Raw genomic sequence first — 14,426 nt, forward strand, 5'->3', positions numbered from 1 at the left:
AAATTCTAAAAGATTTTACTAAATTGTTATTGATTAATTGTATGGGAAAGATAAATTAAAATAATTTAAAGAAAGAGAATAATAAATATTTAAGGGTAAAATAAAAAAAATAGTATTAATGATTCATTGAAATTGTAAAACAACTTATAATAAAATATAATTTTTTTCTAAAACGACTTATAATAAAAAACGGAGGGATTAACGCAGTGAACAAATTAAATTTGATAGTTTGCCATCAAATCAAGCTCACCAAAACAAAATAAAGAAAGCCAATGCCCCTTGCTTATGATCCAATTTCAATCTTCAAACATACAAAGTGATAGGCGATATGTTAGAAACAATTTTGCAATTCAAAGGGATAATTTTTCTTCCATAGCACTAATCATAAAAAATAAAACAAACACATTTTCAAATTTTTAGAAATTCAATAGCCAAAATAATTTTAAAAGAAATAAAACAAACTCTAAACATCATGATAATGTGAGTAAGACAATTTATTAAAATAAAAATTACAACAAATATACATAATAAAATATAAAAAGAGTAGATTACTAACTTATAAATATAAAAGATCCAATTACTCAAATTCAATAAACTATTATTTTACATGTAAAAAATACTATAAACTCGTGAGAAAAACGCTGTCAAGCAACTCTATTTAAACTATACAAATGTATAAGTTGTAAGCTACTTCACCATTTCATAAAAAGTGTTTCATTTATATTTTTTTATGTCTCAAATAATTGTCCTTTTACAATACAAATGTAATATTTATTATTATTATTTTTACTATTTTACTCCTATTTATTAACTTTCACTTTATTCAACTACTCTATTAACTATAATTAATAAGAGTATTTTAGTAAATGATATTAGTTTAATCATTAAAGTTAACACATTTAATCATTTTCTTCTGAACCGCATATTGCTCAAATAAAAAAAAAAAATTAGACGGAGAGAGTATTAATAAGAAATTAATTTTGTCATGTCAAACCTATCCTAATTTTAACCTGAATTTTTTTTTTCCGATCTAACTAGCATTTGATTTGAATTGTTAGTAAAATGGTAAAGCTTGAGCTATCATTGTTGGCAAATTCTATGATCCACAACTAAAATATTGTTAATAATAAATAAGTTTGCTTTTAACTATTTAATAAATAAGTCTCATTATATCTCGTCTCATCAAACAATGACATTTTTTGATTAAAAAAAATTTAATAAGCTTACTTTTTATCAAATAAATATAAATAAAAGCTATTTCAAAGTTAATTCGAGACACTTTATTTATCTATAGACAAAATATAATAACCATTAAAAATTCAGGTACACAACTGTGAACTTTCACTGTATTCAATCTAACAATATCGATTTTTGGATGATATATATTTGTTAGATCTAGAGACAAAGATTGCTTGATGGAAGTGCCTTTCTAAGATGTGACAGACCTTCTCCATCATAGCAAGGAAAGATATTATTCCAACATCTTAATCTTAAACTAAAAGTAACACTTTCCCTGTTTACTTTTGTTTCAGTCATGAGACATATTCCAGCAAGAACTCCCCCAAATACAAAGCAAAGCATATCTCAAAGATACTTCTTCATACACACAGGTTCCTTCATTTCACCACCATCCACATCACTCCTTTTTATCAACTCTAAAACCATGGAGAAAACATCTCTTATATCTTTAACTTCAACACCTAATGCAATTTTATTGCTCCTTGCTTTAACTATTTTCCAAGGTAACCTTTATCTACCTTCTTAAATTTTCATCATTTGATTACATTAGTCTTTTTTTCATTTTGCAATTTTTTTACAGAAGTGCATGGAATTGGTGTTAATTATGGCACAATAGCAAACAATCTTCCACCACCATCACAAGTTGCAAAGTTTCTCTTACATTCCACCATAATTAACAAGGTGAGAATCTTTGATGCAAACCATGAAATCTTACATGCTTTTGCCGATACCGGAATCGAGATAACCATAACAATACCTAATGACCAAATTCCAAATATAACCAATTTAACCTTAGCTCAACAATGGATCAAAACTAATGTCCAACCTTTTATCCCTTCAACCAACATTGTAAGAGTCCTAGTAGGAAATGAAGTCTTATCAACGGCTAACAAACTTCTTATTACTAGCCTTGTCCCTGCCATGCAAACCCTACACATTGCCCTTGTAAGTGCCTCATTAGACAGTTTTATAAAAGTGTCCACACCACATTCTTTAGGTATTTTGTCTAACTCAAGTCCACCATCTAGTGCTAGGTTTAGACAAGGCTATGATATACATGTATTGAAACCAATGCTTAGGTTTCTTAAAGATTCAAATTCACCTTTCATTGTTAACCCTTACCCCTTTTTTGCTTGTACTTCAAGCAACCTAGATTTTGTGGTTTTTCGTGCGAATTCGGGGTTTTTTGATGAATACACTAACCTAAAATACACCAATATGTTTGATGCACAACTTGATGCTGTTTATTCAGCAATGAAAGTTTTGGGCTTTGAGGATGTGGAAATTGTTATTGGCGAAACGGGATGGCCTTCGATGGGCGACTCGGACCAAATTGGTGTTGACACGAAGAGTGCTTCTGATTACAATGGGAATCTTATAAGGCACGTTACTTCTGGAGAAGGGACACCTCTCATGCCGAACCGGACTTTTGATACCTATGTTTTTGGTTTGTTTAATGAAAATCTAAAGCCCGGTCCATTATGCGAAAGAAATTTCGGGATTTTTTGGCCTAATATGAGTCTTGTCTATGATGTCCCTATAATGAGAAACAATGTAGATGTTGCTAACAATCATTCTAAAGCTTTATTGTCAATAATGATAGCTTTGAACTTCTTGATAGGTTTTTGGGCTTAAATCTTCTTGCCCTGTTGTCCATTTCTAGCAAGCCTGTAAAAAGCCTGACCGGTTGGAATTGAACTTCCAACAACCAGAAAATCTCATATGGGCCATAATCATGCAATTTGAATGGCCCCCTGATCAAATATAAAATTCTTTAGATTCAAATGTTTGATTTAATGATTTGGATTTATTGAAGCTTGTTTGGATCCACTTTTTCCAATCAATTTCCGCATCCTGATGCATGATCACCGAGAAATTCACGAAGCTACTAATCGAAGCTTCAGTGTTTATGTGAAAATTTCACTATGACTCCATAAAATCAGACGTGGATCCAAACGATTATTTCATCGGCCAAGAAGTTGAGGCAAGCAACAAAATTCATGAGTAATTGTTGAATGAGCCAGAATATTGGGTCATTTGATTAAAATGGGAGGGTCATGCTCATGCATTGCATTTAAAGCCATTAGATCCCATTCGAATTCCGCTAAAAGGATGTATATGACACCCGACCACGAGCTACTTCTGATTAAAGATCTATATATGTCTATTATACAATCCGTGTTGACACTGATACATGTAATTGTATTTAACAATTTTTTTTACCAAATTATATATTATTAGCATTAATGTGTAAGTATCGTATTTAATGTCTGTGTCAGTAATTCATCTCTAGTGTATAAATACACAACGAGACAAATGTATATGCGTTTGTTAAAATTAGAGTTTTCGAAAATACAAAGTTATGATGAAATAGATCAAAACACTAGAGAAAAAATGTGTCCTTACTTGATTGAGAGCTTTCACTAAGCAATTTGACCACAAAACAACTTCCCACTTTGTAACACTGCTTGTTCAAATGAGTATCTCAGCCAGAAGCATCACACATTGATCTGCAATTGTGATTGGAATACTCATTTGAGCAAGAAACATTACAAAGGGAAATAATAAACTTGAACAAAAAAACTTGGTATGTGAAGATTTTTGGTTATAAGGTTGGTCTTAATGAGAGGAATATGTGAAGAATATATAGTGTTATTAAAAGTGGTTGAGAAGACACTGTTTGTTGACATTTGACAGTCAGCTTCAAAATGTTTAAAATAGAAAGGACTTTTAGTTGCAGCAGACTCATAGGAATGGCAGCTATACAAAAAAAGTTTCTACTTTTGGAAACTAAAGAATTATTCATTCTAAGTGATTAGAATTAATTTTAATTATTTAAAAAAATAAAAGTCATGATATAAAACTAAATAAAGCGGGTAAAATGTTTGAATATAGCTTCTTTTATATATTTTAATTTAATACTAATAGATAAGAGATTGGAATTTTTTCTTTATAAATTGTCTGAATTCAAATTTTCGTTAAAATAAAGTTTGGGGGTTGAAATTGCTTTTTGTTTATATGTAACTCAAATATCTATCAAAATCAATTTTATGGTTAAAAAATTATTTTAATTTCTATATTGTATGAGATGGTTGATCATTTGGTCTGAAAATCATTAAATATTTCTCTATTTAACAAGTTGATCGTTACTATTTTTGTTTCGGTCAATGTCCGATCCACATGATTTTGAATCATTTAAGAAAGTTTTATGAATATAATTCCGAAGATACACTCATCCTAGAAACATATTGGGCCAAAGTCGTCCAATTATCAACGGATGTGTGATGATAAGATCTTATAATATGTCGATACTATTTTACAAGAGAAGCGTTTTTTAATAAAGGTTATAATGTCTTAAATTTTAAGAACAAAAGCCAGAAGATCGTGTCAGAGTGTTTGCGGATACATTATTCACTGTTAAACTAAAATTAAATCAAATTACAATCATCAACAACAACACTGAGAGGTCACTCCAAATAAGTTACCAATAATAACATACTAACAAGTTACTTAAAAAATAATGAAAAAGTGCACTCTTTGTTAAAAGACTAATTAAGTGTTTGAGTTGTTGGTATATGAACCTTCTTTTTTTAGCTATGTTCCTGATGTTACAGTTACTCATATGAATTGAATAGATAGTTAATGATAAATTAATGAAAAAAATTACTTAAGAACCAATTTTTGAAAAGAAAGGATTTGCACACTTTCATATCAACTTTTTTAGTTACCTATTTTGAAACATTTAGCTTACTAAGCCACAATGTTAATCACTTATAAAAAATATTTTACAAACTTTATTGATTCAGTTCAAACGTCAAATTAATTTTAATATATAGTTGAGTGTGGCTAAACTTGAAATAAATTTTAAATTAAATTATATTGAAAATAAAAAATAATATTATTTAAAGTAATATTATTTATAATTAAAATCATCTATCAAATATGAAGGATTAAAAAAAATATAAAAGTGAGAGAAAAACTTGAGAGGCGGTGATAATGTTTTAAAAATTGAACTAGACCAATCAGTCGAATTGGAAATCAGAAGAGTCATTAGTCTGATTTGAATTTGATTGTTGGATTGGATAAACTATTAAATTAGTGAAAATCAATCAAAATCAAACAAAATCGATAAAAACAGGGAAGCGACAATTTTAGAAACTACAAAAAGAAAAGTCTCAACATAGATCCGGCCATGGTTATGTATTACGTATCATTTAAATTTATATATTTTAATTATTTATTTTTATAATTAAATATTTGCTATCAACTTATTTCTGACTTTTAGTCCTCGATTTTTTTAAACAAATATAATAAAATTTGACATATAGTTGAATTATTTTTTAAAATATTATTCATGATTCAAAAATCTGTTTAACAGTGCACTATAAATTTGTCGATTTTATCTTATTTATTTTAGCAGTTTTTTTTTATGGAAGCTAATTAAATTTTAAGTAACTTGTTAGGATGTTAGGAATAGCTAATTAATGATAAATTAATAAAAAAAAGTTCACTAAAAAGCAATTTAAAAAAATATATAAAATAACATCTGTTAAAGAGACACAAGAATAATATACCTTAATTTTTATTTTTATAAAATGGAGGGTCTTAGCCAAAACACAGAGGAAATACATAGAAATAACATGCGGAGTAGGAATCCCTGCCAAGTCACTAATAAGCAAAGAAACTAAATCTTTTGGACATTATTCTAAAACTAGAGAGTCAGGATCATGTTGAAAGCTTCGTTTGGCCAACGCGTCAGAACATCGGTTGACTTCTCGAAAAACGTGAACGAATTTGACCCAAGTGTCACCTGTTGTCAGCCGTCGAATTTGATTTATTAGCCCTGTTGTTGCACCAATAATGACCTTCTAGCTATTAATTTTGTGAATCACCATCTTGCTATCAGATTGAATTTCTATTCTAGTGAACCCTTTGTTTATAGCTAATTTAATACCTTTCTGGATTTCCCAAGCTTTAGCTATTTTGATATTGCATAAGCCTACATATTTGAAGAAGCCTCTGTATCATTCCCCCGTTGTGATTTCTTATAAGTCCTCCATAAGATGCCTTGGAAGACTTACTAACAACTCACATTCACGCAAGTCCATCCATGTAAAGGCGGTTTCCAATTAATATTCTTCACCTTCTGCTGCCTCAAAGCAATTATTCGGTTAAGTTTCTCACTCACTGAATACTCTTATACCCTGTTGTCAATCAGAAAGGGAAGATTGTTGGACATTACAAAGTTTTCATCGTGAATCCTCGTCTTCCTCCAATACCTTAATTTTTGGAAATTTCTTTACCCACCTCCTAACCTTCTTGGTCACCTCTGGTGAATTTACTTAAATACCCCTTATTTCGGAAGTTCATTTCCGAAAACGTACTTTTATTGAAAAAAAGGTGTTTTCGGAAATGTATCTCCGAAAAGGTGAATATTTTAATGAAAAATATTGATTTCGGAGATGCATCTCCGAAATAAAGTTGTTTTTCAAAAAATTGATGTATTCGGAAGTTCATCTCCGAATTCACCCCCCTTGGAGGAATTCGGAAATGTACTTCCGAAATAAGGTCTGGACAGAAGAAAAATAACAAACAAGAACGATTCGCTTTATTTAATCGGATGAAGATTACATCGATCACATTACATAAGATTAAAGTTACATATTGTTAAACACGGGTAGGTGAGGATGAGTCAACATTTTGATAACGTCGGCCCCCGTTCTTTGAAGTTTCGCTTCCAACTCGATCGGACCCTTCGAAGAAAATCGGTCAAACTTTGTCCACAAAACCGCTAAATCTTCGTCGTTCTTGATCTCAAAAGGTGTGAACTCAATGTCTCCCTCGTCGTTAAGCGATGGCGAGCGGTACTCGAGCTTGACAACCTTTCGATTTTCGGGATATTGCAATAGCGTGTTGAGCGACGTTATCAACTCCGCAAACGGCGTGTCGCGCGAGAAGCAAAATTGGAACGACATCGGGTAGCCGGTGGTGAAGTAGACGAATGCTAGGTGGGGGTAGGTTTGTGTCATTTGTGTTTTCTGGTGTGAATAGGATGAAGAAGAGTGTGTTGTATTTATATACTTATTGGAGCAATGATGGCCTAACAAACCTTATCCTGCTCAGTGGACATTTCGGAAATGAACTTCCGAAAATTGGAGGCAGACTAGTATATTTCGGAAGTTCATTTCCGAATTATGCAGAAACAGATGTAAATTTTGCATTTTGTTGATTGCTTAGTGTTTAGTGTAAAAAATACAAAAGGAATTCAAAATAGACATAAATTAGACAATGATGACATAAAACATACTCATATTATATATGTATTGAATCGGTCCGATTTTACATGATAAATAACAATACATACAAAAATGGTCATTACAAACAAAAAACAATCCGGAATAAACTAAAATTCACCGAATCAATCGGTGGATCCTAAGTCCAAAATAGGTATGTTCTTCAACCGCTCTCTATTTTGCTCGCGCTCTTGGCTCATCATTTCTTCAAACTCCGCCATTCTTAAAACGAAAGGATCCGGCCAAGTCTCCGCCTCATTTGAACGATGTGTCGTCCATTGACAAGAAGTAGCCGGTATAGGACACCCCGGTTTCAAAAACACTTGGACGAAGTGCCGCGATCGTAGATACCCGATGCATATGATGCGGCTTGACGCGTCCAATGGCGGTCGACTATGAAGTGGAAAGAAAGTCTCACTTAGTCCATACCTCGTCAAATTGACACACACCATATCATATGCACTTGCTATTAGATGAACCATATCGGGGAATGACATCCACTTCGAAACCGGAGCGATACCGGTAAGTGATGGAACAAGTGAATCATGAATTTTCGCAAACTTTTCTTGATTTTCATATAGTCGGCCGTAGATGTCCTGATACGAAGTCAACTCCGCAATAAGTTCCCGTCGGACTAAAGTGTGATTATTTTCCCCTTTACCGAGCAAACCCGCAACAGCCCGATATCCACAATTGCTGTCGCCTCCAACATCAACGATGTTATCGATATATTTGTGCATAAAAAGTGGCATCTCATCAATGTAGACAATGGGTGATTTTTTGATCGGCGGTGTGCGGGGTGACTTCGAAATACGGGCTCCTTTGTTACCACTACACTTGGACTTCGGTGTCGATGAATCCGGGAATGATGCATCAACATGTTCAAAGTAGGAAGGAGATCATTTTGTTGACGTGTTTTCTTGTGTAATTTTGGACTTTTTCGGTGCACCTTTCATTTTAACCGGTTGAGATGGCGGTTTCAAATCGGTGGTCTTCGGAAATGTAATTTTTCGCAATTGTTCTTTTATGTGCATTTTCATTGTGTCATCCGCTTTAGCAAACTTCTCCATTATCACTTCCAACTCGTCGGAGATGGTTATTTTGGAGTCATTTTCTTTCGGCGGGTCAAAATCATCAAAACGAAGTTTCTTCCAATGGTTGGCTACCTCATCCATGCGTATTGGTGAATTCAACTTCTTTTTTATTGAAAGTATACAAGCACATGGAAGGCCGTATGTCTTTCTAATGGTACACCCACATAAAGAACTATCCGGCCCCGTGGTCTCCGACCGCTTCGCTTCATGAAACAAAAAATTCAAACCCGATCGGAATATGTTGTAAATCAATTGGGAGATTAAAATTTGGCCCTTATACCGGTGTTCCATAACCGTCTTGCTCCGACCGAATGATGTTTGAATTTCATTGTGTTGATTTTCAAGCATTTGGTTCACGGTGTCCCATCCCCGACACAAATCTCCCTTGCTATCACCCAACCACCTCTTGAAGACCGCATGTGCGGATTCAACTCGGTTAGTCGTGGTGCAACCAAGATGTCTAACTCGATTTATCCAAGCGCACACAACTTTTTCTCTGACTTTGTCAAGAATGGTGGATACACCTCTTCGGAGTATGCATCTAAAATTTCTCGGTATACACCTCTTCGGAGTATGCATCTAAAATTTCCCTCCATGCCGCCATTATCCTATCTACCACAACACCGGCTTTGATAACTTTACCGTTTTCATCCGGCCTATCTTTTGTCCCAACCGCGGGTTTTAACTTACTTCTCACGTTGCAAGTTATGTGATACCGACAAAGTAACGCGGTCGATGTCGGGAAGACGGTATCAACCGCATTCATCAAAGCATTGTCCCGGTCGGTGACAATGACGTCTGGCATAACCTTTTGATCAACTAACAAAGACTTGCATATTCTCAAAGCCCATGTAAAGTTTTCTTCTTTTTCACACTCCAAAAAAGCAAACCCGACCGAATAAGTCTTGTCCGTCAAGGTCACACCAACTATCTATAGAAAAGGAAGCCTATATTTGTTTGTCTTGTATGTCGAATCCATGACAAGAACGGTTGGAAATGTGTTGAATAATTTGATACTTTCGGGATGAGTCCAAAAAATATCACGCACCGTAACTTTGTCCTCGGACGTTCGGAAGCTTGACACATATTTGTTATCGCCTAATAGTTTCAAAATTTGTTGCATTTCCAACCGAGGGCCCATTTTCAAAACTTTGAGATTGTGTCGTTCATTGTAAACTTGCTTGATATTTGAAACGCTATCCGGTTTTTTACGCTTCTGTTAGCTGAAGATTTCGTTTTATATTATTTATCCTTCGAAGAAGTAGAAAATCGAAGGAAAGATGGTTACTGATGGCCATCCCTTAAAAATAAAAGAATGGCTACTGATGGTCATGCTTCGAGAGTAAAGATTTCTAAGTTCGCTATGAAGATAATGAATACTGAAAGCTAGTGAAAAGTATGTGTCTTCGGGGACTTAGACAAATTTGTAAATATATTCAAGTATTACTACTTAGCGTGTTTTTTCGTAGTGTTTGTTTAATACACTGCCACGCGTCGAAGACAGACTCAGGCGGGAAGATTTGAAATTCGAAGACGGTTTCGTAACTGTCCAAATAACAGATGGCATCGCTAGAAGTCCTTATGAGAAACGTGGCAGCAGATTAGTATAGGACCGTTAAGGTCGAAACTAGTATAAATAGGAGTCTTAGTGTTAGGATTCTGTGTGTTCATTTTGTACAAATCACTCACATATTTACTCAAGTATCAAGCGTTAAGAGAGAGAGTTCGCTGAGAAAATGTACGTATGACACCACCATTTTAATACATGTGTATTACCCTTTGCTTTTAAATATTTTCCATAATTACTGCATTTCGTTTACTTCTTGCTATTTACATTTCTGTATCTTTACTTTAATGTCATTTACTTTCGAATTACTTTCATGTTATTTACTTTCAAAGTCTTTTACATTTCTGCAGTTTAAGATTCTTTACGTTTCAATAGTCCTTTTAATTTTCTATGTTATGTTACTTATCTTTTCGCTGAAGTCACATTTATATATAACAAAGTGATTGTCAAGACTATTTGTTCTTTAATCGAACAACGCTTATTGAAGAAGACAAATAATGAATATGGTTCGAATGAACGTTGATGACAATCTTCTTGACTATGTGTCCTAGGATCAATCTAGTCGATCCTGCGAGTAACCAAATCATATTTATTATAGTTTGGAAGACTAGCGGTTGTTTACCGGAAATCACCGTAAACAAATTGGCACGCCCAGTGGGACTGTGTCAAGCAGATTGTTTTAATCAATTGCTTTATTTTTGTCTAGACAATATCAAGATCTTGTATGAACCTTAGGAACGGTAAATTAAAGAACAGTGCACAACCGATTCCCAAACGAAGGTACAACAGGAAAATGGTCGTTACGGCCAGTGCAGGGGGTAATCAAGATCCCCCACAAGGTTCAGGATCAGGAGCGGCAAATTCGACTTCTACTCAAGGAATACAAGATGCAACGGGTCCAAATGGATCGAGACCTGCAGATAATTCCCAGGCTTTGCCTGAAAATAATACAGGGCCTTCAGGGACTATTCCAGTTTCAGTGTCGACAACCGCACCCTCATCCACAAGCGCAGAGGACGTATTGTTTGCCTCGACAAATGCTGCAAATAATTTGCATGGTCAAGGCATGAATTCTGCTTTCGAATGGAGACCAAATAGTTCATATGGAATGCCATACCCATATGGAACAGGCGTACGAGGGGCAGGACCTATATATGCCCCAACTAACAATGCAACATTTTCACCGAATGTTAGTTCAGTGGGTCGAAGTGCACATAACACTGGTTTTTCTACCCAGATGCCTCACTTTACCACAAATAACCAAGCAGCATTTCGACAAGAAATGGATGCAAGCAACCATGATATGGTAGGGGTTTTGGCCAGAGAATTGACTTCAGTTTTAAGCCCACTAATGGCAAATGTTACTACTACAAATAGAGAAAACATGGAGACTTTCCAAAAGATATCATCTCAAATGAATCGAATGGCAGAATTCATGGGAATAACACCACCTAAAAGGAAAGACAAACAACCTTCGAATCAAGAAGAGAGGCCCATTTTAGAACGTGTACAAGACATAGTTCCGTCATCTAGGACAGCCACTAGGGATGTAGGCCCCTCACGAAGAACAGAGATGTTCGAAGGAACTCCAATAATTAACTTAGAAGCTTCAAATCAAAGAACCGTCCCCGTTCGACAAGAAACGGAGGAGGAGCAACCCAGATTAAGGATTGTGGGTAGGAACGAACACCCAGATGAGGTTGTTCAAAGAGTCAGAAGAGAAAATCTGGCTACAGAAAATAACTTAACTGCCATGATAGAAAGGGTTATGGCTAATAATGGCCTTAGTACTGGACTTAGACGTCCAAACTATACATCCCCTATATCAGATTATATCATGCAGACAGAATTGCCTAGGGGCACTAAGGTACCCAAATTTACAAAATTTTCAGGCGAAACTAATGAGTCAACGGTGGAACATATTGCTAGATATTTGACAGAAGCAGGAGACTTAGCGGGAAACGAGGATTTAAGGATCAAATATTTCCCTAGTTCGCTGACAAAAAATGCCTTCATTTGGTTTACTACTTTGCCACCAAATTCGATAGATGCATGGGCATACTTGGAAAGGCTTTTCCATGAGCAATTCTACATGGGTCAAACGAAGATAAGTTTGAAAGAATTGGCCAGTGTTAAAAGAAAATTCACAGAAACAATTGATGATTATTTAAATAGGTTCCGTTTGTTGAAATCAAGGTGTTTTACAACAGTCCCAGAGCATGAACTTGTGGAAATGGCTGCAGGTGGTCTAGATTATTCAATAAGAAAGAAACTAGATACCCAATACCTTAGGGACATGGCCCAATTAGCAGACAGGGTTCGACAAGTCGAACGACTGAAGGCAGAAAAAGTCAGGGCGAATAAAAGTTATAAGAAAGAGAGAGTAGCGTACGTCGAAGCCGAGGACGCTGATGATGAGTCTTTCAATGACTCGTATAGCCCTGAAGAGGTCGAAATAGACTTAGCTGAATTGAAAGAAGCGCCACCTTACGCCTGCAAATTGCTAAATCCTGCCAATGGAAAAAACCCAGTAGAAAACGATAAGAATGATAGGTTCCCTAAGAAAACTTATACATTCGACATTACCAAGTGTGATGAAATATTTGATTTATTGGTAAAAGATGTCCAAATGATACTACCTCCAAATTCAAAAATTCCTCCGTTGGAACAACGGAAGAAAAGAGGTTTTTGTAAATATCATGGGTTCCTCCAAGAACCAAAAGCCTCAAAGAATATCTCTGGAATTGCCACGAGAGAAATGGTGGTAAGCAATGGATGTGTCCAAGGTGTTCGATCATGCTGAATCGAAGGGTCGAAGCCAACTTCGAAAGGGTTCGACGCGAAAGGTGAGAACACCCAGGAAGAGAGCCAAATCCCCTACTACAACTGTACCCAAAGATGGAGGAAAGCTTGGTAGGATTTTTGGTCAGATGCCACAAAGAAAACACTGAAGTTGCTCTCTGCCTAAGATGTGGGGCAGTCTATGACGAAATGCTAGCACGATCGTTCGAACGTGTGTATTGCTACATGAATCAAGAAACTCAGGGGTTACGTCCTAACCTGTACGGTTTCGACATATGGACTCCAACAAAGAGGCCTGATAGCGCACACCCCAGAACTCGAAGGGTAACTTTCAGAATCCCTGCAGATGCGCCAAGAGATAGGTGGGTGCAAGTTGATGCAAGAACCAACAAATGGCGAAGTTGGGACCAAGGTGGTAGAACTGCAATGGCATATAGGAAACAATTTCAAAGACCAAATCGAGAGGCGTACCGATTGGAGAATTATAAAGGAAAAAATCCTATGTCTCGGTCCTAGTGGAGAAGGCATCAGAGAATAAAAAAGGCTCAGAAGGAATACAGGCCAAGAGAAGGTGGAGAATCTAGTAGCAACCAAGTCCCATATCAGGGGGCAAAGTCAAACAAACCTCCGGTAGAACGCAGATTGTTCGAAGCTGAAAAACTCCTGGATGAAGAAGACAAGATGCGCTCAAATTCTTGGAAAGAAGAGGATAGAATGACAAATGATTTTGATTCTGATGGAGTGTCATCTATAAACTTGAATTGCAATGTTGTTTCCGTACTCCCTCACGAGTTTAATCAGGAAACTGAAGTAGAAGACTGTGAAGAGGCTGATATCGAAGAAATGACAAAACACAAACCTGTGTGTTACTATGTGCTGAATAATGGTGCAGTAGAAGAACAGAATGCCTTCTTCGAAAGGCCTTATGAGGGTATGCGAAATCATTTGAAGCCACTCTATATCAGGGCCAAGATTGAGAACGTTGGCATTAATAAAGTCCTAGTTGATGGGGGAGCAGCAGTGAACCTAATGCCTCAATACATGCTAAAAAGAATTGGTATGTTCGATACGGATATAAGGCCACATAATATGGTTTTATCTAACTACGAAGGCAAAATAGGACAAACACTGGGAGTTGTTCAAGTCAATTTGACAGTAGGCTCAGTTACCAGGCCAACCATGTTCATGGTTATACCAGCAAAGGCAAACTACAATCTTTTGCTTGGTAGGGAATGGATTCATGGGGTAGCAGCTGTGCCCTCAACAATGCATCAGAGGGTAACAATTTGGAGAGAAGATGGTATAGTGGAGAATATCGAAGGTGATCAGAGTTACTACATGGTTGAGGTCAACCAGGTGAACAAAACCAACTTCGACAGGAACCTGGCAAACATAGGCCCTTGTCATGCTGCAGAAGAAATGTATACCCCA

General features: G+C 35.7%; 1 protein-coding gene across 1 annotated transcript; it reads left to right on the plus strand.

Moving 5' to 3' along the window:
- The first annotated feature begins 1,549 nt into the window (after positions 1 to 1,549).
- On the plus strand, positions 1,550 to 3,430 carry LOC131600406 (glucan endo-1,3-beta-glucosidase). Its single transcript, XM_058872572.1, has 2 exons — positions 1,550 to 1,742; positions 1,820 to 3,430. Exons 1-2 carry the CDS (start codon positions 1,664 to 1,666, stop codon positions 2,872 to 2,874), a joined length of 1,134 nt encoding a protein of 377 aa, XP_058728555.1. The 5' UTR covers positions 1,550 to 1,663; the 3' UTR covers positions 2,875 to 3,430.
- The last annotated feature ends 10,996 nt before the right edge of the window (positions 3,431 to 14,426 follow it).

The sequence above is a fragment of the Vicia villosa genome, linkage group LG4 (genome assembly GCF_029867415.1).
Source record: "Vicia villosa cultivar HV-30 ecotype Madison, WI linkage group LG4, Vvil1.0, whole genome shotgun sequence".
NCBI lineage: Eukaryota > Viridiplantae > Streptophyta > Magnoliopsida > Fabales > Fabaceae > Vicia > Vicia villosa.